This window comes from Rhinoraja longicauda, chromosome 3, assembly GCF_053455715.1.
Source record: "Rhinoraja longicauda isolate Sanriku21f chromosome 3, sRhiLon1.1, whole genome shotgun sequence".
NCBI lineage: Eukaryota > Metazoa > Chordata > Chondrichthyes > Rajiformes > Arhynchobatidae > Rhinoraja > Rhinoraja longicauda.
The window spans coordinates 87,332,303-87,359,902 of NC_135955.1; the positions used below are offsets into that span (position 1 = coordinate 87,332,303).

The 27,600-nt window shown below is 43.1% G+C and overlaps 2 protein-coding genes across 4 annotated transcripts in view; one reads left to right on the top strand and one right to left on the bottom strand.

The window, feature by feature from the left end:
* The window catches only part of mrps27 (mitochondrial ribosomal protein S27), a 72,555-nt gene extending 71,916 nt beyond the window's left edge, over window positions 1–639 (bottom strand). For both annotated transcript variants that reach the window (XM_078397063.1, XM_078397064.1), the window contains exon 1: window positions 551–639. In XM_078397063.1, the coding sequence (XP_078253189.1) occupies window positions 551–617 (67 nt within the window). In that variant the 5' untranslated portion in view covers window positions 618–639. The remainder of the gene's footprint in view (window positions 1–550) is intronic.
* Window positions 640–821: 182 nt separating this feature from the next.
* ptcd2 (pentatricopeptide repeat domain 2) overlaps window positions 822–27,600 on the top strand; it is a 31,510-nt gene continuing 4,731 nt past the window's right edge. The window contains exons 1-7 of one of the 2 annotated variants that reach the window (XM_078397065.1): window positions 822–999; window positions 7,941–8,033; window positions 9,871–10,000; window positions 11,001–11,118; window positions 20,317–20,395; window positions 22,988–23,079; window positions 24,852–24,965. In XM_078397065.1, the coding sequence (XP_078253191.1) occupies window positions 906–999; window positions 7,941–8,033; window positions 9,871–10,000; window positions 11,001–11,118; window positions 20,317–20,395; window positions 22,988–23,079; window positions 24,852–24,965 (720 nt within the window). In that variant the 5' untranslated portion in view covers window positions 822–905. Of the gene's footprint in view, window positions 1,000–1,575; window positions 2,185–7,940; window positions 8,034–9,870; window positions 10,001–11,000; window positions 11,119–20,316; window positions 20,396–22,987; window positions 23,080–24,851; window positions 24,966–27,600 lie in introns of those variants that run through there. The other variant, XM_078397066.1, reaches the window with a different exon arrangement.

A 27,600-nucleotide genomic window follows, 5' to 3' on the forward strand; every position in this document is an offset into this window, starting at 1 on the left:
TATCTGAGTACTGGCCGACCCGCCGCTGGGGGTACCTGGCCGACCCGCCGCTGGAGGTACCTGGCCGACCCGCCGCTGGGGGTACCTGGCCGACCCGCCGCTGGGGGTACCTGGCCGACCCACCGCTCGGTACCTGGCCGACCCGCTCTGCCTCACCGCTGGGTACCTGGCCGACCCGCCGCTGGGGGTACCTGGCCGACCCGCTCTGCCCCACCGCTGGGTACCTGGCTGACCCGCCGCTGGGGGTACCTGGCCGACCCGCTCTGCCCCACCGCTGGGTACCTGGCCGACCCGCCGCTGGGGGTACCTGGCCGACCCACCGCTCGGTACCTGGCCGACCCGCTCTGCCTCACCGCTGGGTGTACCTGGCCGACCCACCGCTCGGTACCTGGCCGCCCCGCTCTGCCCCGCCGCTGGGTGTACCTGGCCGACCCGCTCTGCCTCACCGCTGGGTACCTGGCCGACCCACCGCTGGGTACCTGCCCGTCCCGCTCTGCCCCACCGCTCGGTACCTGGCCGCCCCGCTCTGCCCCGACCCGCCGCTCGGTACCTGGCCGCCCCGCCACTCCGCCGAAGCTGCCCAGCAACGAGCATCGCCGTAACCACGCCGCCGCCATCTTGCAACCCGCCGATGACAGGCGACCGCGACCGTCGCAAAAATTTTAAAAAACAAAACCTGTTTTTAAAAAAAACCGGGCTGACGACTATTAAACATCTTATCGCACTAAAAACAAATTGACGGAATGCAGTGCGTGGTGAACGGGTGCAGAGGGTCACAGATCTCTCCCCGCGGAGGGTCAAAGGTCACGGGGGAGGAGGAGGGAGACGGGGGGGTGAAGTGAGGCCCGGCCGTCGTTGCCAGGACCAGGACCAGGCCCATACCCAGGGCTAGGGCCGGGACGTAAATGGCGGTGATTGTGAGGCGGGCGCTCGGCCTCATCCCGCGGGAGCTGGCGATGCGGCCGCGGCCGAGGGAAACGCGGGATTGCCGGCGCTGCGGTGAGTGCCGAGGGGAACCGGGCCGACAAGACTAGACATAGAAACATCGACCGGCGGGGTCTCGCTGCATTAGCAACACCTCGCTCCTCTCTCTCCCCACCCCCCAATCCTCCACTACCAGTGTGAGAGGTGGACCAAATCTCAACAGTCTCAGAGATAGACAAATTCTTGATTAGAACGGGTGTCAAAGGTTTTGGGGAGAAGGCTGGAAAATGGGATTAGGAGGCAGAGATCAGCCTTGATTGAATAGTATAAGAAAATAACTGCAGATGCTGGTACAAATCGAAGGTATTTATTCACAAAATGCTGGAGTAATTCAGCAGGTCAGGCAGCATCTCAGGAGAGAAGGAATGGGTGACGTTTCGGGTCGAGTTCCTTCTTCAGACTTCAGACCTGGCCGTCCATTGACTTGATTGAATGGTTTGAGGAGATGTGGAGTAGACTCGATGGGCAGAATGGCCGAATTCTACTCCTGTAACTTGTAGTTGCATTGGGTGACGCTTCCGGTCCAGACGGCTGATGAAGGGTCTCGAACCAAAACGTCATCTTTTCCTTCTCTCCAGAGATGCTGCCTGTCCCGCTGAGTTACTCCAGCATTTTGAGTCTACAAGTGTAAACCAGCATCTGCAGTTCTTCCTCCACACAGTGCAGTTGCATTAGTGTTGCACGCATTCGACAACCCCCCCTCCCCCTTAAAGAGCACAGACTGAGCTCCTTGCCAATGCACACAATTTTTTTTTAAAAAAGGCTTTTGCAAAGACATTATAATGGACGAGTTTTTAAATTAACGTCATCTATCGCCCAACACTTCCAAAGATAACTTGTGGTATAACTTGATAACAAAGATAAGTCACAAAGAGCTGCAAATGCTGGTTTACAAAAAAAAATGCAAAGTGCTGGAGCAACTCAGGGAGGCAGGAGAGCATTGGCATAAATGTATTAATTCTAGGAGCAGAATTAGGCAATTCCACCCATCAAGTCTTCTCTGCCATTCAATCATGGCTGATCTTTCTTTTCCTCTCAACCCCACTCTCCTGACTTCGCCCCATAACTCCTGACACCTGTACTAATCAAGAATCTGTCGATCTCCCCCTTAAAAATCCATTGACAGCCTCCACAGCTGTCTGTGGCAATGAATTCACCACCTTCTGACGAAAGAATTTCCTTCTCATCTCCTTTCTAAAGGTATGTAGCTGAAATGTTTTCCCAATGGCCAGTGACAATGGCAAAGCATAAAGTGCTGGAGGAACTCAACAGGTCAGGCAGCATCAGTGCAGGGTATGGATAGGTCATGTTTTGAATCAGGGCCCTTCTTCAGTGACAAGTTAACTATTTTTTTAAAGTTCAAGTCAAAACTGAATAAATTAAAGTAGAAAGACGTACAGGTATGTAGGTTAATTGGCTGGGTAAATGTAAAAATTGTCCCTAGTGGGTGTAGGATAGTGTTAATGTACGGGGATCAATGGGCGGCACGGACTTGGAGGGCCGAAAAGGCCTGTTTCCGGCTGTAGATATATGATATGATATGATATGATAAAAGTTCCTGCAAAGTGTTGCTTAGAGCAAGCATGCTTTATCTTGTAATATCAGAACACTATCATGATTTGACACAAAATGCTGGAGTAACTCAGCGGGATAGGCAGCGTCTCTGAATAGAAGGAATGGGTGACATTTTGGGTCGAGACCCTTCTTCAGACTGAGCGTCAGGGGAGAGGGAGTTACAGAGATAAGGAAGTGTAAGAGATCAAAAGAGATGAACATCAAGGAAAATGTAGAATAGACCATTGTTAGCTAGGAGAAGGTAACACCTGGAACAGCAGACATAGTAGTGTATCCTATATATACAGTACCCCTATATATCCTATATATCGCTTGGGAAGCTTACACCCCAGCAGTATGAAATTGACTTCTCCGAACAGTCTGAAGTAGGGTCTCGACCCGAAACATCACCTATTCCTTCTCTCCAGAGATGCTGCCTTCCCTCTGAGTTACTCCAGCTTTTTGTGTCTGTCTTCGGTGTAAACCAGCATCTGCAGTTCCTACATACCCTATCATGATTTAGATTGTTAATAAGGACGATGGTAATCTTCAACCCACTGAATAGTATTAGTGATACTTTCTAGGTTTTGGTGATTGTTAATGGTATTGGAAAGTTAATTAGGATTATGATTGTTGCTGTGGTCAGATGATTAGGGGACTAGTCAATTCTGCCTTTCATTGGAGCTGGAAATTGTTAAGGTTTAGGGAATGGAAAGAAAAAAGAACAAAAGGGTTTGCATTAGATCATCTAAAACAGGAGATATTAAATGACAACAATCTTAATACAAGGCAAAGGGGATATTAAGGGACAAGTCAAAATAATGTTTATTGTCAAAGAGAACAATGAAATTCTTCATTTCAGCATAATGAAGAATTCTGCAAGAGCGCTGCAACCAAACTGTCCCATCAATGCAATAACATACAGATAAACAAATAATAATCAATTAATTGAATTAATAACAGTAATACTGGGTAATCATAACGTCAAGGATCTGTACACCGATCAGCCAAAACATTATGACCGCAGACAGGCGAAGTGAATAATATTGATTATCTTGTTACAATGGCACCTGTCAAGGGGTGGGATATATTAGGCAGCTAGTCAACAGTCAATTCTTGAAGTTGATGTGTTGGATGCAGGAGAAATGGGCAGGAGTAAAGACTTGAGCGACTTTGACAAGGGCCAAATTGTTATGGCCAGACGACTGGGTCAGAGCATCTCTGAAACGGCAGAGCTTGTGGGGTGCTCCCAGTCAGCTGTGGTGAGTACCTAGCGACAGTGGTCCGAGGTGTGACAAACCGGAGGCAGGGTGTTAGGCGCCCAAGGGATTTCGATGCGCGAGGGCGACGAAGGATATCCCTTCTGGTCCGAACCGACAGAAGGTCTACTGTGGCACAAGTCACAGAAAATTTTAATGGTGGTCACGGGAGGAATGAGTCACAATACACAGTGCATCGCACCCTGCTGCGTATGGGGCTGCACACGGAGGATCAACAGCATATTAGGCAGGTGGTCATAATGTTTTGGCTCATCAGGTCATAATGACACAAAGCTGGGTGGTAATGACACAAAGCTGGGTGGCACTGTAAACTGTGAAGAGAATGTAGGAGGTTGCAGGTGACCTGGACAGATTGAGTGAGTGGGCAGATGTGTGACAGATACAGTATAATATAGATAAATGTGAGGTTATCCACTTTGGCGGCAGAAACAAGGAGGCAGATTATTATCTCAATGGGGTTAGGTAAGGGGGAGGTGCAGCGAGACCTGGGTGTCCTTGTACACCAGTCCCTGAAAGTTGGCATGCAGGTACAGTAGGCAGTGAAGAAAGCTAATGGCATGTTGGCCTTCATAACGAGAGGATTTCAGTATAGGCGTAAAGAGGTTCTTCTGCAGTTGTATAGGGCCCTGGTAAGACCACATCTGGAATATTGTGTACAGTTTTGGTCTCCTAATTTGAGGAAGGACATCCTTGTAATTGAGGCAGTGCAGCGTAGATTCACGAGATTGATCCCTGGGATGGCGGGAAGACTAGGCTTCTATTCACTGGAGTTTAGAAGGATGAGAGGGGATCTTATAGAAACATATAAAATTATAAAAGGACTGGACAAGCTAGATGCAGGAAAAATGTTCCCAATGTTGGGCGAGTCCAGAACCAGGGGCCACAGTCTTAGAATAAAGGGGAGGCCATTTAAAACAATGGTGAGAAACAACTTTTTCACCCAGAGAGTTGTGAATTTGTGGAATTCTCTGCCACAGAGGGCAGTGGAAGCCAAATCACTGGATGGATTTAAGAGAGAGTTAGATAGAGCTCTAGGGGCTAGTGGAATCAAGGGATATGGGGAGAAGGCAGGCACGGGTATTGATTGGGGATGATCAGGCATGATCACAATGAATGGCGGTGCTGGCTCGAAGGGCTGAATGGCCTCCTCCTGCACCTATTTTCTATGTTTTGGCTGATCGGTGCATGGCTCTATGTATGTGATAGTACATTGAATTTGTGTACTTTGCTTCAAGATTGCATCTTTCTCATTTCCTCCGAGCATTCAGCTATACTTTTGTAATGGTTTTGGTGATCATCAAACTGCTTGATAGGGTAGTAATACAACTAGGAAGAGGGGTTTAAAACTAAAGTCGAAGCAGAATGGGCTAATAATGACGGTCCTGTAGAGACTGATTAGCTGTAATAATTTGTATTTAGGCTTGGGTGGACTTCTTAGGCCCCCTCGGTCATGGCCGACCATGGGTGATGCATCCTAGTTGGCTGCTTGCTCCACACCTCGGCTAGAGCAGCGTCGCTTGTTTCTGAAGAGACCAATGCGGGAGTGACAGTCTCTGTCGCAAAGGTCACATTTGTGTGTGGTCTCTGGTCTGTTGAAGTTGCTGTGCTCCTTTCTGCGTGCCCGCTTGTCTGCCGCTGCGTTCATCAATTTCTCTTCCCCCATTTTGAGATGTTGGTTCATGGTACCTCTCCACCTCGTAGGGTCAGTTGCAAGGCTCTCCCAGGACTCCACATCGATGTCGAGCGCCTTCAAATCTCTCTTGCAAATCTCTCTTGTATTTAGGCTTGGGTGGACTAGTGCAGAAATATACGGAGGTTATAATCATATCTTTTGAAGATCAAAGGGATGTTAATAAGCTGGGGAAATGACGTGGTGGATGGAACTCAATGTCAGTGAATGCAAGACAATGCTTTTTATTGAAAATTATTTATGAATGGAAATTGTGTGGCAAAACAGGGAGATTTGAGGTCCAGGCCATCTTGTAATTGATAAGGCTTTATGAGGCTGTTATCAATCAAAGCTTTATTGCAAGAGACAAGGACTATGAAAGGCTAGAGCTAATGGGTAATATAAATCGTGCATGCATCTAGAATATTGGGTGCAAAGTGTTCTTATGAAGAAAGCATCTATAGTGCTTTTTATATTAGCCATTTGAGATACATTAATGAATATCCCAAATCATCTTGAATTGTGTCATTTCTGCAAATGGGCCCTTTGGCTTTTATGTTTAAAGCTATTTGGGGTTGATACTGGGTAAAATCTCGGTTTAAAAAAATAACTCAATTCCCAAATAATTTGTTACATTTAACTGGAAAAAAAAGAATTAAAAATATTAAGTGATTGTGGGTTGATCAAGATACTATTAAATGTGCAATATCACAGCTGCTGCTTAAGTTTACAAAAAAGTTTAAGAATTGGGAGGAATAAAAGCAATATGCGCCAGTATGTTTGGAGCATGAATGAGTTCAAAATGCAGCATTCCCATGACATATTAGGAGAGAACTGGGAGGAGTTAGGATAGAGGCCCTGTGTTCAAACAGAAGATAATATACGTGGAGTGTGTAGGAAGGAACTGCAGATGCTGGTTTAAACCGAAGGTAGACACAAAATGTTGGAGTGACTCAGCGAGACAGGCAGCATCTCTGGAGAGAAGGAATGGGTGACAGTTCTGGAAGGAATGAAGACATCTCTGGAGAGAAGGGTCTTCAGACTGAAGAAGGGTCTCGACCCAAAAAGTCACCTATTCCTTCTCTCCAGAGATGCTGACTGTCTCGCTGAGTTACTCCAGCATTTTGTCTCATAATATACGTCGAGTTGAAATGTCAATGAAGGACAGTCGATGTCGTTAAATAGAGTAGGAAAGGCAGTTAAAGTGAAGCAGAATAAGAGTGAAAGGGCAGGGGATCTTTATTAATCGATAACGACCCAGTGGCAGGCATGGTGAGTGAGGTTAAAAAAAAGGAGGAAAAGAGCCGAGTGCTTGCGGGGGTTCAGTGGGGGGCCACAGAATTGGAAAACTTTTGAAAATTTACACACAAAATTACCAGTTTCAAGTCTCTTTTAATAAAAGTAAAAATTGACATTCCAAAATAATGTGAATATGTCACTGTAAACTAATACCATTTTTATTATTTTAATTAATCTAGTTATATAATCTTGCATTTAAATTTAATATTTACTCATTACTGTTCCACCACTGATGTTCTGGAACCCTTGAAGATCGGCCGTTGAAGTCCAGATGAGGTCGAGATTGGCTGCCATGTCCAGCCTAGGTGCCACATTTTCGGGGAGACCTCCAGGGCTTTCAGAGATTTCAAGTGGGCTCTCGTAATTTTGTCCGGATTTCAATGATTAGCGGCTATTTCTCGCGGAACCCTTAGCGACCTCAACAGAACCCTAGTGTTCCGGGGAACCCGGTTGAGAAATGCTGCTGTACATCGTTTATTTTCTTTTTTTTCCTTTCTTTTTTTCGATCCAATTTCTCCGTTGGTAAACGCGATTTTGGCAAAGTGAAAAACGCGAAATCATGCAAAAAACGCGGCAAATGGATTTTTAAAACTCAGAAATCCGCGGAATCGCGGAAAATTCACATGCCTACAGGGGATGAGGTACTTTCTTCCAGTTTGTGTTGGGCCTCTCTCTGTCAATGGAGGAGGCCAACGACAGTGAGGGCAGTATGGGAATGGGAGTTGAAAAGATTAGCAACTGGGATCGCCAGCAGGCTTTGGACAGAGTGCAAGTATTCGGTGAAACCTAGTCCAGTCCATGCTTGGTCTTGCCAATGTAAAGGAGGTCAAATCTAGAACATTAAATCCAATAGAAGAGTTTGGAAGAGGTGCACGTGAACCTTTGTTCAACAACTGGAAGGGCTATTGGCGTCCCTGGATGTAAGTGAGAGAGGAGGTGTAGGGATAGATGTTATCTCCTGTGGTTACAAGTGAAAGTGCCTGGGGAGGGGGTGGGTTAAGTGGGAAGGGATGAATGAATCAAGTCTTTCTTTAAGATGTTTTACCAAAATTAACTTGGAAAGTTCTATGAAATAAATTTTTGTAATGCTGACCAGTACATTATTTATTAGTACAAACAAATGTGTTCAATCGATGTTTATTTTATATTTGTAGCAAGACGGTATTTACTCTCAGACAATGTGATACGTTTGCTGGACTTCCAACAGAAGAAGGTTGCACTTGCAAATCAGATGTATATTAGTAAAGGTAAGTTGTACCATTCTATTGTTGTAAAGATTTTGAGATTTAAAAGTGAGGAATTTTATTAAATAAGTTGAATGTGAAACGGATTTGCTTATCAGTGGAACATTTATTAATAAGACATGTTTAGTTTAGTTTAGTGATTCAGCATGTAAGCAGACCCTTCGGCCCACCAGGTCCGCACCGACCACCCACCGATCCCCGCACATTAACACAAACCTACACACACTAGGAACATTTCACACTTATGCAGGAAACATGTTCCCAATGTTGGGGGAGTCCAGAACAAGGGGCCACAGTTTAAGAATAAGGGGTAGGCCATTTAGAACTGAGATGAGGAAAAACCTTTTCAGTCAGATAGTTGTGAATCTGTGGAATTCTCCGCCTCAGAAGACAGTGGAGGCCAATTCTCTGAATGCATTCAAGAGAGAGCTAGATAGAGTTCTTAAGGATAGCGGAGTCAGGGGGTATGGGGAGAAGGCAGGAACGGGGTACTGATTGAGAATGATCAACCATGATCACATTGAATGGTGGTGCTGGCTCGAAGGGCTGAATGGCCTCCTCCTGCACCTATTATTTATTGTCTATACCAAGTAGACAAACCCAAGCCAATTAACCTACAAACCTGTACGTCTTTGGAGTGTGGGTGGAAACTGAAGATCTCGGATAAAACCCATGCAGTCATGGGGAGAACGTACAAACTACGTACAGACAGCATCCGTAGTCACCGTGCCGCCATGTGTTTGTTGAGTTAACAATCTATTTTTCAATGATTTTGCACTTTGTTGTTGCTTTAAAAAAACAATGTGTACTGGGGTCGAGCTGTTAAGGATAGAATTTTTAACATGTGACTCTGATCCTATTTGCAAAATTAAATGGCTTTAAAATAAATTGCACTCTTTCTATTTTACCATCTTTCTAATGATTTTCCATTCATGACAATCGGCCTCTCTGGCAAGCTGACCAAAGAAAGTTTACTATTGTTTCTGGCCCTATTGGTTCCTTTATGCAGTGTGGTAGCATCAGGATCAGGCTGAGCAATGATGATAGTGAGATTGGAAGACCTACTATCAGGTGACACATAGTCTTTTGGTTGAGGTTTGAAAGGACAGGCAGCCCCTGTTGGATGTTATTACTTTCAAATGAATTGCAAACATTTTTGAGGAATCAGGATCAGTTCACTAGTAGGTCAGGAGTTTCCCAGTGTCTCTACCATTAGATGAAGCTGCTCTCATTTTCTTAAGCATTGCAACTCAGAAGGAATTTCAATGTTTTTTAAATTTTGTATGATTTGTCCCTGTAGAGATTGAAAAAGAACAACTTTTCACATCAAATCTATTTGTTTCACTCTAATTTCTGTCTCTGATGGACATTTCATAATATCAGATACAGAAATTGTAAGAAAACAATAAAATGAACATTAGACGAAACTCTACTCTCTCCAACAAAATCTGTTTCTCCCTTCCACCTATTCCCTTCCTTTCCCTTCCCTTCCTCTCGCTTCAACTCTTCAATCCTGTTGTCTCACACCTTCTGTCTTTTCATCTCTGGCCTTAGCCCTCCAATCTACCTATAAAAAAAACCCTCCTCAGCTGAATCAACCTATTTTCTGCCAGGCCTCTCTTCCAGCTTTCTTTCATCCCCCATCCCCTGTATGTAAAATTGTTTACATATTTTACCAATGATTTTCTAAATTTACGGCAATTGTTTTCTCTGAATTTCACAAATTAACACGAAGAGGCAAGGGTTCACCAACAAAATGCTGAGGTGCGTATTTTATAGATCATGTCGCTGTTTAACAATTTTTACTTGCTTTCACACAATAAATTTGTTCAATTTACAGAGCAATATTTCAAAGCTATTGAAGAAAAATTAAAAAAGAATGAGTTAATCCTCAGGGATGATTTAAAAATGTTGTTACATTTGTGCCAGATGCCAGCAGATGTTGAAGTAGCAAAGGATGTAATTTACAGGTATGCTTTTAAAACATTAATTTATCCCATAATTGTGAATTATTGCATAAAGAAAATATTTGTATTCATTACTATTTATATTTCCTCATCAGGACTCAAGATAATGTGTGCCGACAGTTGTTTTTTTCAATTCACCTCTCCTAAAACTCAGACACCCTCGGGCAACATAAATCTCCAATGTAAATTGAGTTTAAAGTAAAAATTTGCAGTGACTGGAACGTGAAATTATTCTAATAAATGCTGGAAATATTTAGTCGAATATTCAATCAGATTTGAGTCACGATGAAAGGAGTGGGTTTGAAATTGAAATAGAGGCTGACAAAACAGATTTGCAGTGCACCGAAGGAGGCCATTCATACCTTCATGATTATGTTGGGGAGTTTGGAAGATCTGTTCAGCAGGTCCCACTAATCTGTTTGTTTTCATGGATTGTAATTCTATTTTGTGTTCCACGTCGAAAATTACAGTTGTATCTGGTACAGCACACAATTCAGGGAGTGCATTGAGGATCGTAAAAAACGCACTTCATCATGATAGATTTTCCTCCTGTTGCCCTGGTTCTGTTGTCAATTGCAATAAAAGGTCCTATGTTTACTGGCTCATCCACACAGTTTCTCCTTGTTTTCTCTCTGGATTTTGAATGCATTCCTCAAAGCTTCTCTCTACCCTTTTTGGTGTGAGAGGAACAGCTTGTATTTTTCTTGTGTATCCATGTGTTTGACGTCTATCTTCCTTCCCAACATTATAGTAATTCTCTTGTACATCTTACAAATTTTGAGGGCACAAATTATTTTTGTTAAAATGGGGAAAATATTAGGTTATTTAAAATACTCATATTTGGGTTAGTGTGAGGATAAGGTGATGCCATGAATGCAAAAATAATCAGCTAAATCATTAATAAAGAGAGAAAGTGGAACAATGGTCTTTGGGAGTTTTAACAACTAATATGGATGCTTTCATCATTTTATTTCATTTGGTGCCATTGCTGGTTTGCTCACAGATACCATGCTGAAAACAGAAACGTGGCCTTTGGGGAATTTAGGTTTGGACCTTTGTTTATAAGGCTATGTTATGAATTGGGCCTCGAAGAAACAGCTGAAGAGATGGTGAAAGACCAGGTAAATCTTTTTTGATTAAGGTCACTGATACGTTCTACTCAATATCATTCTCAAAAGCACGCATTAAGTTGGAGACCAAAACATGACACGTCTGGACACAAGATCGCCATTTTAACTCTCTGTATTTTAGCAATGCGCAGGCACAACTTTACCATATTGTTGCATGTATACATCACATATCTTCCCCCTTAGAATTGTGATACTTTTCTTCCATCTAAAGCATACTAATACATATAAAACAATCCAATATCATAATGATCTTTATCCATTATGTTTCCAATTCCACTGGAATTTAGAAGGATGAGGGGGGATCTTATTGAAACATATAAGATAATTAGGGGATTGGACACATTAGAGGCAGGAAACATGTTCCCAATGTTGGGGGAGTCCAGAACAAGGGGCCACAGTTTAAGAATAAGGGGTAGGCCATTTAGAATGGAGATGAGGAAGAACTTTTTCAGTCAGAGAGTGGTGAAGGTGTGGAATTCTCTGCCTCAGAAGGCAGTGGAGGCCAGTTCATTGGATGCTTTCAAGAGAGAGCTGGATAGAGCTCTTAAGGATAGCGGAGTGAGGGGGTATGGGGAGAAGGCAGGAACGGGGTACTGATTGAGAGTGATCAGCCATGATCGCATTGAATGGCGGTGCTGGCTCGAAGGGCTGAATGGCCTACTCCTGCACCTATTGTCTATTGTCTATTAAGTAAGTCCAAAACATGCATCATTTTGTACCCAATTAAATCCAAATCAAAGTTTACATATCTAATTCTTATTTTGAATGTGAGTATCATCTTCAATGTAATTCTATCAACCAAATAACCTAACCAACCCAAAATGCCGAATAAGAGTATTCATGCTACAATCCTTTCCATTAATGATAACCAAATTTTCATTGCGCTTACATTGTCCATATAACCGAGTCCGTATAGTCAAGTCCGTTGTCAAAATCATCCGTTTTCAGAATCCGTAGTAATCCGGTTGCTTTCTATTTCACTTTGGGTACTGCTTATGCCCTGAATTGCTTTCTTCGTTGCGCTCTGATGTCGCGTCCTCGACGGTGTCATCGTGATTGCTTTCGTCAAAATTTTCATGTGCAACGCTTCTTTCGTTGACGTCTTCATCGCGCACTGTGGGCGTACCCATGTCGAAATCTATCAAATCTCGCGTTTCGTTGGTTGTGGGAAAACTCGATTTCGCGTTTCAGAATCTGGTCTGCGTGATGTTTCCAGATTTCTACACCGTTGACGTGAACCTTGACCTGGTACGGGACAGGACCTAGCTTCTTTGCGATGCGTCCTGATACCCATTTCTCCCCTCTCGTATAGTTGCGCACTAGCACGCTCTCTCCCTCCTCAAAATCTCGAGCTGGGCGTGAATCGTGGTGCAACTTTTGCGAGAATTGTTTGTCACCAATGATCGCTCTTTCATCTGGCACCGCGATGTTGAAACACGTGCGGATTTTCCTTTTCATCAGCATTTCCACCGGCGTTTGCGTTGTAGAAGTTTGCGGCGTTGAACGATATGAGATTAGGAATCGAGCGTCACGCGTTTGCAGCGGTCCCGACATCTTGCGAAGCGCTGCCTTCACCGTCTGCACGGCACGCCCTGCGAGACCATTGGTTGCTGGATGGTATGGCGCACTTTTGACATGACGAATGCCATTCGCTATCATGAACTTGGATGAATTTCGGTGGTCCTCGGTCAGTTGGTGGCTTTTTGCCGTTTTTCCGGCTGACTGCTTTTTCTGCTGTTTTTTTCCTTCCACTCTTGAGCATTTTTCCCACTCGACTTGCACACCCGTGAGAAATACCCTTTCTTCCCGCAGTTGAAACAATCCACCTGTTTCGCTGGACAGTCGTTCGGGTCAGCGTGGGGAGAGCCACCACAGCGATAACACGAAGATCCTCTTACGGTTCCCCGCTTGGGCTGACCACTGTGAGGCCCCCTTGATTTCGTGATTTTGTTTATCGCTTGGCTTGGCTTTTGTTTCCTGTCACGGAGATCAGCCGTGTTGCGGTCTGCCGTCTCCATAGCGGTGGCGATACCGAGTGCCTTGTCGAAATCTAGCGTGGCTTCTGACAATAATGACGCTGAATGCAGTCATCATCAATCCCACACACCAAACGATCACATAACATTTCATTGAGATTCGAACAATGTTCAGCGAGGTGACGTAACTCGGCCACATAATCAGTGACTGACTCACCCGGTTGACGATGACGAGAGTTGAATTTGTAACGCTGGACGATGACCGACGGTTTCGGGACCTTGTGATTCGTGACTGTTGACACAATCTCAGAATATTCGACTTGCCCAGGTTTCTGTGGAGCAAGTAAACTTGAGATGAGTCTGTACGTTGGTCCTCCACACACGGAAAGCAAGATGGCCCTCTTCTTTCCTGCATCTGTAATGTCGTTGGCTAGGAAGTAATGTTCAATGAGCTCGGCGTACTGCACCCAGTCGCCATGTGCAACATCAATTTCCCCTATTGAGCCAAAAGTAGGCATGGTAGCCACAACAGCAAGTCACCCGGCGAAACTTCAAAACAAGTTTTTCCTCGTCGCCAATTAATGATACCTTCTACTCAGTATCATTCTCAAAAGCATGCATTAAGTTGGAGAACAAAACATTACACGTCTGGACACGATCGCCATTTTCACTCTCTGTGTATTTTAGCAATGCGCAGGCACAGCTTTACCATATTTTTGCTAGTTGTCGCATCTTAATTTAAGTTTTGGCTTGTATCCCTCCACAGCCTCTGGTCTGTGATACCTGTCCATCTGGGGAAAATGTGAGGGAAAACTTGTCTATAGAAAGGAGATGAGGAGGAATTTCTTTATGCAGAGGGTGGTGAATTAGTGGAATTCATTGCAACAGAGGCCAAGTCAATGGATATTTTTAAGGCTGAGATTGACAGATTCTTGATTCGTAAGAGTGTCGGGCTATGGGGAGAAGGCAAGAGAATGGGGTTGAGAGGGAGAGATAGATCAGCCATGATTGAAAGGCGGAGTAGACGATGGGCCGAATGGCCTAATTTTTGCTCCTATAACCTATGAAGATAGACTTAAAGAATCAGCACATGGAAGGCCCATAGGTAGCCCCTCCACCAAAATGAAACGTAACTGCTAAGTTAGTCTCTAAACTTGGACAGAAATCAATAAAAATTGAATGTTTTTGATCCATCCAACAACATAGACTTAAAATGCAGTAAACCAACAAGTACCTCAATCCTTCGCAGCCATGTCCTCCACTCAATGTAATGGAGAAACACTCTCTGTCTCTTTTCTAACCTTTAGGCAATACAGTGGCACAGCTAGTAGAGTCACTGCCTCACAGTGCCCAGAGTTCAATACTGGCCTTGGGTGCTGTCAGTGTGGAGTTTGCATGTTCTCCTTGAAACCTGTGGGTTTCCACTGAGTGTTATGGTTTCGCTCACATATCAAAAAGATGAGGATTGTTAGGTTAATTGACCATAGAGTCATACAATGTGGTAACAGGCCCTCCGGCCTAACTTGCCCACATCAGTGTGAATTGCACTTAGTGGTCTAAGTCTGGGGACTTAGACCACTTTAGAGTCTGGGGGAATCGATTGAGAACGTGAACAAAATAAAAATAATAATCGGATTAATGTAGGTGAGTGGTTGATGGTTCATACAGGCTTGGTGAGCTTGCTCCATGCTGTATCTCCTCTCTGACCATGAGAGGAGCCCAGCATTGGATTTAAATCTGCTGCCCAGCATCAGCTCGCTGGCAGCAAGTCCTGCCATTTTGTTTTTCTGCATCAAAGTTTTTGTCAATTCTACGGTTTTGTCAGTCGATAGTTCTGGCAACTTCTCCCTGCAGTATCTGTGGCTCACTGCTTCTTCTGATGCCATTACAGACTTCTCTCCAGATGGAAAGCTTATCTCTAATGGACACATAACATACATATTCCAATTTACATTACAAATTCACCTGCAGGCAATCTTCATTCCAATTTCATCTGTGTATATGTGTACGCACACACTCCTACCTTGATTTGACCTGCCTGAATATGCCTTTTCAAGCATAGGAGTTTATGATCTCATTTATAACAACCAAAACCTAATGTAATATTTGTGGGGGGAAAAAGCACAGTGCTGGAGCAACTCAACATCTCTGGAGAACATGGATAAGTGATGTTTTGGGTTGGGACCTTTCTTGAGAATGATTTTGTGGGGGGAGTGGGGTGGGTGGAAGGTGGGAAGAGAGCTAAAAGAGAAGAGGGGCAGGACAAAGTCTGACAGGTAATAGGTGGATTTAGATGAGAGGTGGTTTTGATAGGCAGATATTTGGACACAGGCCAGAGATGAAAAGGTAGAAGGTGTGAGACAAAATGATTAAAGAGTTACAAATTGTGAAGCTGGAAGAAGGAATAGAGGTGGAAGGGGAGGGGGGTGGGGGGAGGGGATCTGTGTGGAGTGCTTGCATTATACGCTAAAGAACAGATGGTGGTTTAGCAGATGTTACATTAATTCAAGCAGTCCTGATAATTTCATTTAACATAAGTGGTTCAGAGACGTATGCAGGGGGTTGAGATTGAATTCCAGTCACTTTTTTTACTTGAACAGAATTTTTCTTTCAAATCCTAATGTCTGTGTAATGAGCATGCTCGGTAAAGGCAAGACAGCTTTATTTTCATGAAGGGTTCATTGAAAATAATGGAACGGCGTGAACAAAGGAGTTGAATTGAGATAGAAGGCAGACGGTTTACCGCAGCGGGCTCCATAAATCTTCACAGTCAAGTGCTGGTGCCATACATGACTGAGTGGGGTAGAGAGGCACTAAGTGGTTCTACACTCCTTAGGGAGATGAAAAGATCCACTTCTTATCACATTATTGACAGCAAGACATCTGCCCACCTGGCTGGTCAGAACAAAAAATATTGAATTTAGCTCAGCTGTATTATATTCTTAAATAATGTAATAACTTTAATTTAAAATATAAATCAAAAGATAGTATAATATTATAAACTTTTCAGAAATAAATCTCCTTGTGACTTGGTAATTAAATTCAAAGCAACAAAAGGAAACTAGGTCAAGTAGACCAGGGAAGTTAGTTGTTAAAACAGGTGAAGTAATGAGTGATATTCAGAATGCTACCTTTAATGTGCAAAATTAATGCATTATTTGGCAATCGTACCCTTTTTTATAAATGAGAACTGGATGGATCTTGTAGTTGGATACAATGATAAGGATGAAGAAGCTGGTGGTCATTATGATGGCATCAAACAGCCAGACTGAACTGTGGCTTGATGACTATATCGTGTTCTATTTAATTAACAAAATATGGGATGTATTTTCCAATCGGGGAGTCTATGATAGGTTCTGACCTGTAACGTCACCTATTCCTTTTCTCCATAGATGCTGCCTGACCTGCCGAGTTACTCCAGCATTTTGAGCCAATTCCACTGATGGCTTTGTTAGAAAAATAGAAAAGTGGAGTATATTTAAATGATCAGCGATTGAACACAAGCTGTTTTCAAAGGAACCTGTGTACATTAAAGCACAAAGGATATATGATTGTACGGCAAGCAGTTAGGAAAGCAACCAATATGTTGGCCGCTATTGCAAAAGGTTTTGATAAAAGAGTAAAGATCTTTTACTAAACATCACATACCCGAGGACAGATATACTTGAGATCGAGTGAAATGAAAGGACACAAAGTGCTGGAATAACTCAGCAGGTGAGGCAGCATCCCTGGAGAACGTGGATAGCTGAGTTTTCGGTTTGGGACCCTACTTCAGACTAAAGATTGATTCCTGGAGTGGAAGTTTGCCTTAAGATAGGGCTGTACATGTTTGAATTTAGAAGGATGAGAAGTGATCTTATTGAAACACGTAAGAATATCCTGGAACATGACAGGGTTGATGAAAGGATGATGCTTTCCCTGGCTAGCTAGCACAAAGAACAGACACAAGAATCTGCAGGTGCTGCAATCTTGAGCAATACACAAAATGCTGCAGGAATTCAGCAGGTCAGGCAGCATCTGGGGATGGAAAGGACATTCGGCGTTCTGGGTCAGGACTCTCGGTCTCAAAATAAAGGCTGGGTTATTCAGGACAAAGATGAAAATAAATGTTTTAACAACAGGCTTCCCTTGGCTACTTGACCAAGAGTTTTCCCTTTGCTGCACTGAATTTCAATACCAAGTCACAAGGATATTCATTTATGACCAGTTTATAATGTTGAACTATTTTTAAATTGTATTTTAAATTAAAGCTATTATATTATTTAAGAATACAATAAATACAGCTCAGCTGAAATTCTATTCAGAATGTATAATTCTAAAAATCCACTTACCAAGAAAGCTGTAGAAACCCGGTATATCCAAGACAAAAATCAATAGATTTTTGGATATCAGAAAATCCATGAATATGAGTGAGTTCAGGAAATTGGCGCCAAGGCAAAAGATTAGCACTGATTTCATTAAATAGTGGAAAAGGCATGAGATGCTGAATGGTCTGCTAATTTTATTTAACATGTTTTTGAGACTACTTAATTTGATCATCAACATTCGATTTGAATATGATTTTAAATGCTTGGAATTAAATGTAATCAAAAAGTGTAGGTTGATCTGTAATCTTCCCTGAAATCTGAAGTCTCTTTGAAAGAATACACACACAATGCCCTTGTTGAACCTAATATGCTGATTACTGTTACATTTTTCATTAAATTGACTATTGCAACATTGTGAACATTCACCCAGAATTGGCAGGTGAGAAATCACTGACCTCCTGTTATCCTGATCAAATTACGCAGTGCAATTTGTACTCTATCTCTTGTCAGCAGTCTCAGAGCAAATGTGCAGTGAGAGTCTTGTGAGTCAGCTTGTACTTCTATCTCCATGAAAGAAACAACAGTGATTCTGTGATTTGGTGTCTGTTGAAAGGGCTAATAGGGAGAAAACGGAAGTTAGAAGGTAGCAGTTTTAGAGTAAGACCTTGCTGTTTAAAAAGGAATAGATAAAGCACTGTGATTGATGGGAACAAGGTCCCCATCAATCACAGTGCATTTTTTTGAGGATGTGACAAGTAAAATGGACGAAGGGGAGCCAGTGGATGTAGTGTATCTAGACTTTGATAAGGTCCCACACGGGAGATTGGTGAGCGAAATTAGAGCACATGGTATTGGGGGTAGGGTGTTGACATGGATAGAAAATTGGTTGGCAGACAGGAAGCAAAGAGTAGGAGTAAACGGGTCCTTTTCAGAATGGCAGGCAGTGGCGAGTGGAGTGCCGCAATGCTCGGTGTTGGGGTCGCAACTGTTTACCACATATATTAATGATTTGGAATAGGGAATTAGAAGCAACACTAACAGGTTTGCGGATTACACAAAGCTGGGTAGCAGTGTGAACTGTAAAGAGGATGTTAGGAGGTTGCAGGGTGACCTAGACAGGTTGAGTGAGTGGGCAGATGCGTGGCAGATGCAGTATAATATAGATAAATGTGAGGTTATCCACTTTGGCGGCAGAAACAAGGAGGCAGATTATTATCTCAATGGTGTTAGGTTAGGTAAGGGGGAAGTGCAGCAAGACCTGGGTGTCCTTGTACACCAGTCACTGAAAGTTGGCATGCAGGTACAGCAGGCAGTGAAGAAAGCTAATGGCATGTTGACCTTCATAACGAGAGGATTTCAGTATAAGAGTAAAGAGGTTCTTCTGCAGTTGTATAGGGCCCAGGTAAGACCACATCTGGAATATTGTGTACAGTTTTGGTCTCCTAATTTGAGGAAGAACATCCTTGTAATTGAGGCAGTGCAGCGTAGGTTCACGAGATTGATCCCTGGGATAGCGGGACAGTCATATGAACACAGATTGAAAAGACTAGGCTTGTATTCACTGGAGTTTAGAAGGATGAGAGGGGATCTTTTGGAAACATATAAAATTATAAAGGGACTGGACAAGCTAGATGCATGAAAAATGTTCCCAATGTTGGGCTAGTCCAGAACCAGGGGCCACAGTCTTAGAATAAAGGGGAGGCCATTTAAAACTGAGGTGAGAAGGAACTTTTTCACCCAGAGAGTTGTGAATTTGTGGAATTCTCTGCCACAGAAGGGAGTGGAGGCCAAAGCACTGGATGGGTTTAAGAGAGAGTAAGATAGAGCTCGAGGGGCTAGTGGAATCAAGGGATATGGGGAGAAGGCAGGCACGGGTTATTAATTGTATATATTCCTTTATTCGTCCCACACCAGAGAAATTTACAGTGTTACAGGAGCAAGGTGGATATCAAGAGATCATTCATTATAAATAAAAGTAACGACAAGGATAAATTGTCATCAGTTTACTGTGTATTCCTTAACTGTTACTGTTGACTCGTCGGCTGGGAGCAGTGTTGGTTGTGCAGTCTCAGCAGCAGGAAGGAAGGACCTCCTATATCTCTCCTTCACGCACTTGGGGTGAAATAGTCTGTCACTGAAGGCGCAACTCAGTGCAGTGACAGGGTCCTGCATGGGGTGGGAGTCGTTGTCCAGCATCAATGTTAACTTTGCGTTCATCATCTCTCCCACCGCCTCCACTGGGTCGAGGGGGCAACCCAGGACAGAGCTGGCCTTCCTGACCAGCTTGTCAAGTCTCTTCCCCTCTGTCGCTGGCAACACGTTCCAGCAACCAGCACTCTGTGTGGGAAAAAACCCTGCATATCTCCTGGAAAACACTTTTTACACAGAAGGTGCTGGGTACTGGAACACGCTACCAGGGGTGTTTGTCAAGGGATACAATAGTGGTGTTTAAGGGACTTTTGGATAAGCACATGGATATGCAGGGAATGAAGGGGTATGGATCATGTGCAGCAGATGAGATTGTCTTACTAACATGTTCGACGCAGACATTGTGGGCTGAAGGGCCTGTTCCTTCGCGGTACTTTTCTATGTTCCATCTGAAAAGATTAAAAAAGTTAAAACACCAGTCCACTTTAACGATTGATCACCTATGTTCTGTGCTTTTTCAGCCACCAGTACTGCCAGGGTAAATCAACGCCTTTAATTATATATGCCTGAATGTCCTAACATTGGACAGTGATATCAGGAATACTATTCTTAAACCATAAACCAGATGATCTTGTTTGTCTTTTCACGTTAGGAATTTGTCTATCATCCAGCATTTGGAATGTTGCTTTGGTAATCTCTGGTGTAGGATATTGTGTGCATTAATGTTATTCCTACAGAAGCCTATCTATTTTTTTTAGAATCTGAAGGGTTTCTTCAATGATTCAACGTCATTCAACATATTGATGGATATGCTGTTCATGAAGGAAAGCTATGAGCGTAAGTGAGCTTTGGGAAAAAATAGATTGCACTATGATGGCTTCTGATCAAAGGTTTTGTAGGTAACCATGGTTCATTATTTCATACCACTATCATGTCCTTCCAGTGTGAAAAGGAAAACAAATTGTTCAAATTATTGGGTATGTCATTGGATACTGGCCTACCAAGTGCAGACCTTGCAATCATTATTTAGTCAGGAGTAACAAGGCTGTAGATTCAAGTCACCATGTACCAATACAGAAATTCATATCGTCTGAAGTTTACAAATTAGGTGCAGGATTAGGTTGAGTTTCCGTTGAGTTATAGATACAGGATGGTGCACCGAATCCACACTGCAATGGATCACCCATTCACACTAGATTGCATGTTATCTTACTTCTTACCCATTCCCTACACATTAGGGGCAATTTATCGTGCCCAAGTAATCTACAAACCCGCACATCTTTGGGATGTGGGAAGAATAAATAAGAAGAAGCACCCAAGTAAATCCCACTCAGTGGATTGAACCCAGGTCTCTGGTGCTGTGAGGCAGCAGCAGCAGCACTACCAGTTGCGCCACGATGTCACCCAAGCCTGCTTGGCTCCTTGGAATTGTGGCTTATCTGATGTAACCTCAACTCCACATTGCAATCTTCCTGCAGTGACTTATCCCCTCAAATCTATTTACTGCTATCATAAATTATTCAGATTCTGTTTCCACAACATTATTAGGAAGAGCATTTCAAAGACTCGTGACCCAGTGAGAGACGAAAACTCACATTCTAATGGCTTTTTTTTAAACAGTTCTAGATTCTCTCATGAGGAAACATCTTCTCCACATCCACCCAGTCAACATTCATATGGATCTTGCACATCTATATACTAAAACTCTCGTTTGTTTGTGTGTTTGTTCCTGAACTACAGCCGAAACAGTATACGATAGCTCGACAATTTTAGGCCCACCGTACTCAAGTCCTTTTGGTGCTAATGGAAGAAGTTTCATTGAAATCAGTGTTATATTTTAAAGTTATTCACATTTTAAAGTTTAAATCTTTCTCCTAGGGAGGGAGGGGAGGGGAGAGGGGAGGGGAGGGGGAGAGAGAGGAGAGGGTGCTGCACCAATGCAGGCGAGGTTTGGGCCCAACTTGGTGTAGTCTCAATTAAGTCCTCCTCTAAAGTGCAGCAGGTACAAGCCTAGCCTGTCCATCCTTTCCAGATAAAACAGCTTGCCCATTCCAGATATTGGTCTCGTAAAAACCCCCAGCACTGGTTCCAGTGCATTAACGTCTTTCCTTAAAGAAGGTGTCCAATAATGTGTGCAATACTCCAAATGTGATCTATGTACTTGAAATGTAAACCTCTCTACTTTTGTGTTGAACTCCTAGCAAGAAACAATACCATTGTGTTAGCCTTTCTAATTCCCTGTGGTGCTTTTATACTGGTCTTGAGTGATCATGCACCCAGCTATCCAGATCCATCTGCATTTCAAAGCTCTGTAACCTCTCACCAATTATATATTTGCTTCCATTTTATTTTTCCTGCATTATACTCCATTTGCCAGATAAATGTCCACTTATTTACTCTGTTTATCGCTTTGTACTCTCCTTGTATCGTCTTCACAACTTACTTTCCTAGCTGTGCGACAGCAGCAATTTGCCTCTGGCCTCTCCAAAGCAATGAAGAAGGCAGAGGACAGTCTTCCAACCTGTCTTCTGCATCCTGTGCTCGCGATGTGCACATTGGTGAAACCAGGCATGGATGAGACCACCCGTTTTGTAGAGCACCTATGCTCTGACTGTAAAGACCATCTTGAGCTTCTGGTGGAATGTCTGTCCCATTCCTACCCTGACCTTTCTGGCCTCAGGCTTTCCCATTGCTACGAAGAGGCCAAATGCAAATTAGCAGAACAACATCCCATAATCTGCTTAGGTTGCTTACAAGCCGATGGTATGAACATTGCATTTTCCAGTTTCAGGTAACCCACATCCCTGGTGCTCTCCTCCCACGCCCACTTACTTGTTCACCTATTTTTCTTGTCCCTTTGTTCACTTTTCCCATCTGCATCCATCTATCACCTACCATACTCTATCTTATCCCCCTCCCCCCCCCCCCCCCCTTCATACAGCCATCCACTGCCAATCCTCCCACTTCCCTCTCAGTCCTGATGATGGGTCTCAATCGAGAATATCAACATATACCTTTCTGCCTTCACAGATCCTGCTTCACCCAGTGCCTTCTTCCCACATTTTTGTTTTTGAAGCTAATTGAATATTAAAGAGTAAAATGTTTACCACAACATTGAAAGAACTTGTTAAAATGTTATTAATTCATGAAGAATAGACAGAAGGCACCTTTGCTTAATCCTTCATTTGAAGTAATTGATCATTGGTTATTGGCACTGGAAAAAGTGTGTGCTATGCATATACCACATTAAAAAGTTGCAAGAATATTATAGGTAGTACCAGGTAGTACCAGGCATGTAGATGACTATAGGGTAACTATTATTGGTATAGTGTTGTATGATAATCCTGTGTTTTAAAACTAAAATGTTGATATTTATGTCAGGATTAATTCACTAACGTCTATCATTGTGTTCCTATGTTATTTGACTAGGTGCTCTGGGTGCCCTAATGGAAATGAAAAATCAAGGAATAAAATTTAATAAAGACACTTACATACTGGCGTTCGCCATCTGTTACAAGCTGGTAAATAATTTCTAAATTCATCAAACGTTTCTCACTTTAAATCTGTTGCCGTACCTGGAAAACTGTTGGTCAGTGGTGCTGACGTTGTTGCCAACTGTCGATGGAGAAAGGGGGACTACAAGAAAATACCAGCTCCCAAGGAACCTAAAGGCAGGAGGATTGTTTATAAGTGTAAAACATTTTCAGAAGGGCAAGAAACAATCTGCTGGATGAACTCAGCAGGTCACGCAGTGTCTGGGTGGAAAGGGTCGGTCGATGCTTTGGATTAAAATCCTACATCAGGACTAAGTTTGGAGAGAGAAAATACCCACTTATAAATAGTGAGACAGCAGCTGGCACAGCAGTAGAGTTGTTGCCTTACAGCGCCAGAGACCGGTTTCGAACCTGACTACAGGTGCTGTCTGTATATTCTCCCTGTGACTGTGGGTTTTCTCCGGGTGCTCCAGTTTCCTCCAAAGACATACAGGTTTGTAGGTTAATTGGCTTCTTTAAATGTAAATTGTCCCTAGTATGTAGGATAATGCTAGTGCATGGGCTGATCGCTGGTTGGCGCAGACTCGATGGGCCGAAGGGACTGTTTCCATGCTGTATTTCTAAAGCATAAAGTCTAAAGAAGCCACTGACTATCTCTCCCATCTACTCTCAGTGCTGATGCAGGGTTTGACCCAAAATGTTGACTGTTCCTTTCCACCCACAGACCCTGTTTGATCCACAGAATTGCTCCAGCAGAATGTTTATTGCTTCAGATTCCAGCATCTGCAGTCCCTCATGCACCATTTTCGTACAGGGTTTGTCTGAGATTAAATCAATGAGCAACTGAAACTTGTAAGATTTCCTTACTCTATAGGAAAGTCACCATTAAAGAAAATCTTCTCGTTCGTTGTCTCTTTTAAGCTGTTTGTAATTAACCAGAATCCACATACCAAATGTAAAACTTTAGCCTCATTTTAGACACTTGAATTTCTTCGAAATTGAGATGTTAAGATTAGTTTTTAGAGATACAGTGTGGAAACAGCCCACTGAGTCCGCATCGACCGGCAATCACCAGTACACTAGTTATACCCTACACACTAGGAACAATTTGCAGACGCCAATTAACTTACAAACCTGCACGCCTTTGGAGTGTGGGAGGAAATGGAGCACCCAGAGGAAACCCACACGGTTGCAGAGAGAATGTACAAACTCCGTACTGTCAGGATTGAACCTGGGTCTCTGGCGCTGTAAGGCAGCAACTCTACCGCTATGCCTCTGTTCCACCCTTAACAGGTTCTTCGGCCCACTGAGTCCGCACCAACCAGCGATCACCCCGTACACACTCTATGCCCTCACACTGGGGGCAATTTAACAATTTTACCGAAGCCAATTAACCTACAAACCTGTACATCTTTAGAATGTGGGAGGACACCAGAGCACCTGGAGAAAACCCATGTGGTCACAGGGAGAACGTACAAACTCTTTGTCCCGATTTAAATGGTATCCCTTGAGTTATTGGTATTTATATCTGCCACATAACCACATTCAGGTATATTTTTGTTATCATTAGCCAAAGTAAATATCATTTGCTTCTTTGGTACAAGTCACATTGAATGCTGACTTATGATTGTATTACTATGAGCATCAGCTTAAGCTATGAATCTTTTGAATATGCTTGGCCTACAGAACTAGTTGTGCTAAGTAGTCTTTGATCATGGGGTGTGGGTAAGTGGGTAGATGTGGTGGTGATGGCTTAAACTTTGTTTTCTGATAAAAACATCTGAACATTACTCACGCAGAATACCGTTGAGTCATACAGGATCTGCACTGTGCTGTTGGAAGAATCATTGACAAGAGGCAACTTCATCGCCCGCCATGCATACTATTTTGCAGTCGCACTTGCGATCAAACAGGTATGGTGTTTCTATCCAGTTTGATAGCATTGAAGGAGCACGTTGCTTCTGGGTTTCATGGTATAAATGTTAGGCATACTGGAAATGTTCCTTTGAATGTAATTCTGGTCCTCGCGTCTTACCTGACATGCACAAGTAAAACTAATAAAGTTCATAGGTTATAGGAGCAGAATTAGGCCATTCCGCCCATCAAGTCAACTCCGCCAAACATATAAGATTATTAAGGGATTGGACACGCTAGAGGCAGGAAACATGTTCCCAATGTTGGGGAAGTCCAGAACCAGGGGCCACAGTTTAAGAATAAGGGGTAGGCCATTTAGAACGGAGATGAGGAAAAATCTTTTTTGTAAATCTGTGGAATTCTCTGCCTCAGAAGGCAGTGGAGGCCAATTCTCTGGATGGGGAGAGGGCAGGAACGGGGTACTGATTGTGGATGATCAGCCATGATCACATTGAATGGCGGTGCTGGCTCGAAGGGCCGAATGACCTACTCCTGCACCTATTGTCTATTCAATCATGGCTGATCTATCTTTCCCTCTCAACCCCATTCTTCTGCCTTCTCCCCATAACCTCCGACACCCTTACTAATCAAGAATCTGTCAATCTCCGCCTTAAAAATAACCATTGACGGCCTCCACAGCCGTCCGTGGTAATGAATTCCACAGATTCACCACCATCTGACTAAAGAAATTCTTCCTCGTCTCTTTTCTAAAGGTGCGTCCTTTTATCCTGAAGCTATGACCTCTGATCCTAGATTCTCCCACTCGTGGCAACATTCTCTCCACATTCACTCTATCCAGGCCTTTAACTAATTGTTCATTTATTTATTTTGCAAATTAAAATATTGGCTACTTGAGTTTTTGCAGCAATTCATTTATTTTGCAGTTCCACACAAATGAATTGATTTATACTGTTGTTTAATGCAATGTAGGAGATCCCGCAAGGCAAAACCAGATCCACTTGATGTTCCACAGTTTTGCTGTCACCTAATGTCCAGTCAGCATTCTGGGTGCTGTCATTCACCAGGGCAGGCTAGGTTGTATGCTTTGGCAACAAAAGCAACTTAGAGGTTGGGGAGGCAGTGGCTTACCTTTGTCTCTTGAAAGCCCTTCTACCTTTTACACAGTACACGATCGGAGTGGAATGGAATACTCTCCACTGGACCAGATGTAAGCAGTTTGAACAACGCCCTGGATGCCCAGCATTGTTCAGGACAAATCGGCCAGCTTGATTAGTACCGAATCCACCATGTTAAATATCAATTACATCAACCACCTTTACAATGTGTTTAGAGTGCATTGTTTAGAAAGTGAACTGCAACAAATCAGCAAGTCTTTTGACAGTTCCTCACAAAACCCACAACCAGTATCAATTTTTGCCTCCAACTTCCCACACCATCCTGAATTAGAAATGTATTCTCTGGAACATTGTGTACAGGTCTGGTATGCCGACCTTGGGAACGATATATTTGCGATAGAAGGATTGAAACAAATGTTGACCAGACTGGTTTGTGGGATGGTGGATTTGCCATTGAGCAGGCTGGGCCTATGCTCTCTGGAGTTTAAGTTCATGAGGCATAGGAGCAACATTGGGCTATTCGGCCCATCGAGTCTACTCTGCCATTCAATATGGCTGATCTATCTTTCCCTCACAGTTTAGAAGAATGAGAGGTGATCTACTTGAAGTATACATAATCTTGTATACACAAAGCTTGTCTAAACAATGTAGAGATAATGATTCAAAGAAAACGGCAGATGCTGGAAGCCTAGGGAGTGGGCCTGATGGAGTATGCTGAAGGTACAGTCCGGTATCTGCGTGATTCTCTAATGGTTATTGTTGAGACACAGGAGCCATAAACTTAAAATAAAGGGTCACCAATTGAGAACAGAGATTTTTATTTTGCCCTAATGCTAATGAATTTTTGGAATTCTGTATTAGAGGGGACAATGGACGCTCAGATATTGAGTAAGTTGAAGACAGAGAGGATAGATTTTGGGATATTATGGAAATCAAAAGATATCCCTGGATCAAAATTTTGGAATTCTCTTTCCAACAACACAAAGAGAGTATTATTGCCCTGGAGATGGCAGTGGTTAAGAAGGTGGATCAATTTTCCCAAGAGACAACGGTGGACATTTAATGCAGTTTCTGTCTGTGGCACCTGTATTATGTGAACTATTTTGCTTTAAATAATGAATATGTTTCTCTTTTCCTCATTCCCCAAATGTAACACTCTTTTCTGTGCAGTATTAAATGAATAAAAACCTGGTAGTTTAACACTGCAGTTAATATTAGCACATGGAGGCAGTATTTGAGAAAAATAAAACAAGGCACAGTTCCACTAGTCCCAGAACGTCAGCAGGTATTGAGGGAGGATTGAATTAAATGTGGAGCTTTTCCTTCATTTTAGTCAGATAACCCGCTGACATTTGCCACTGATGCACAGACAATATTAGCTCTCCTTTAATACAAATATAATTGGGACCCCAGGGTTGCTTGTGTGACCCGCATTTTGACCCCTGCTAGTTGTCTTTGAAGTGATAGGTGTGGGCTGCTGCTATCCATATGAAACTGCTCCCCAAATTTTTTTAGTAGTATTTTCTAGGGCTTTGACCCAGATCAATGAGGGAGCAGG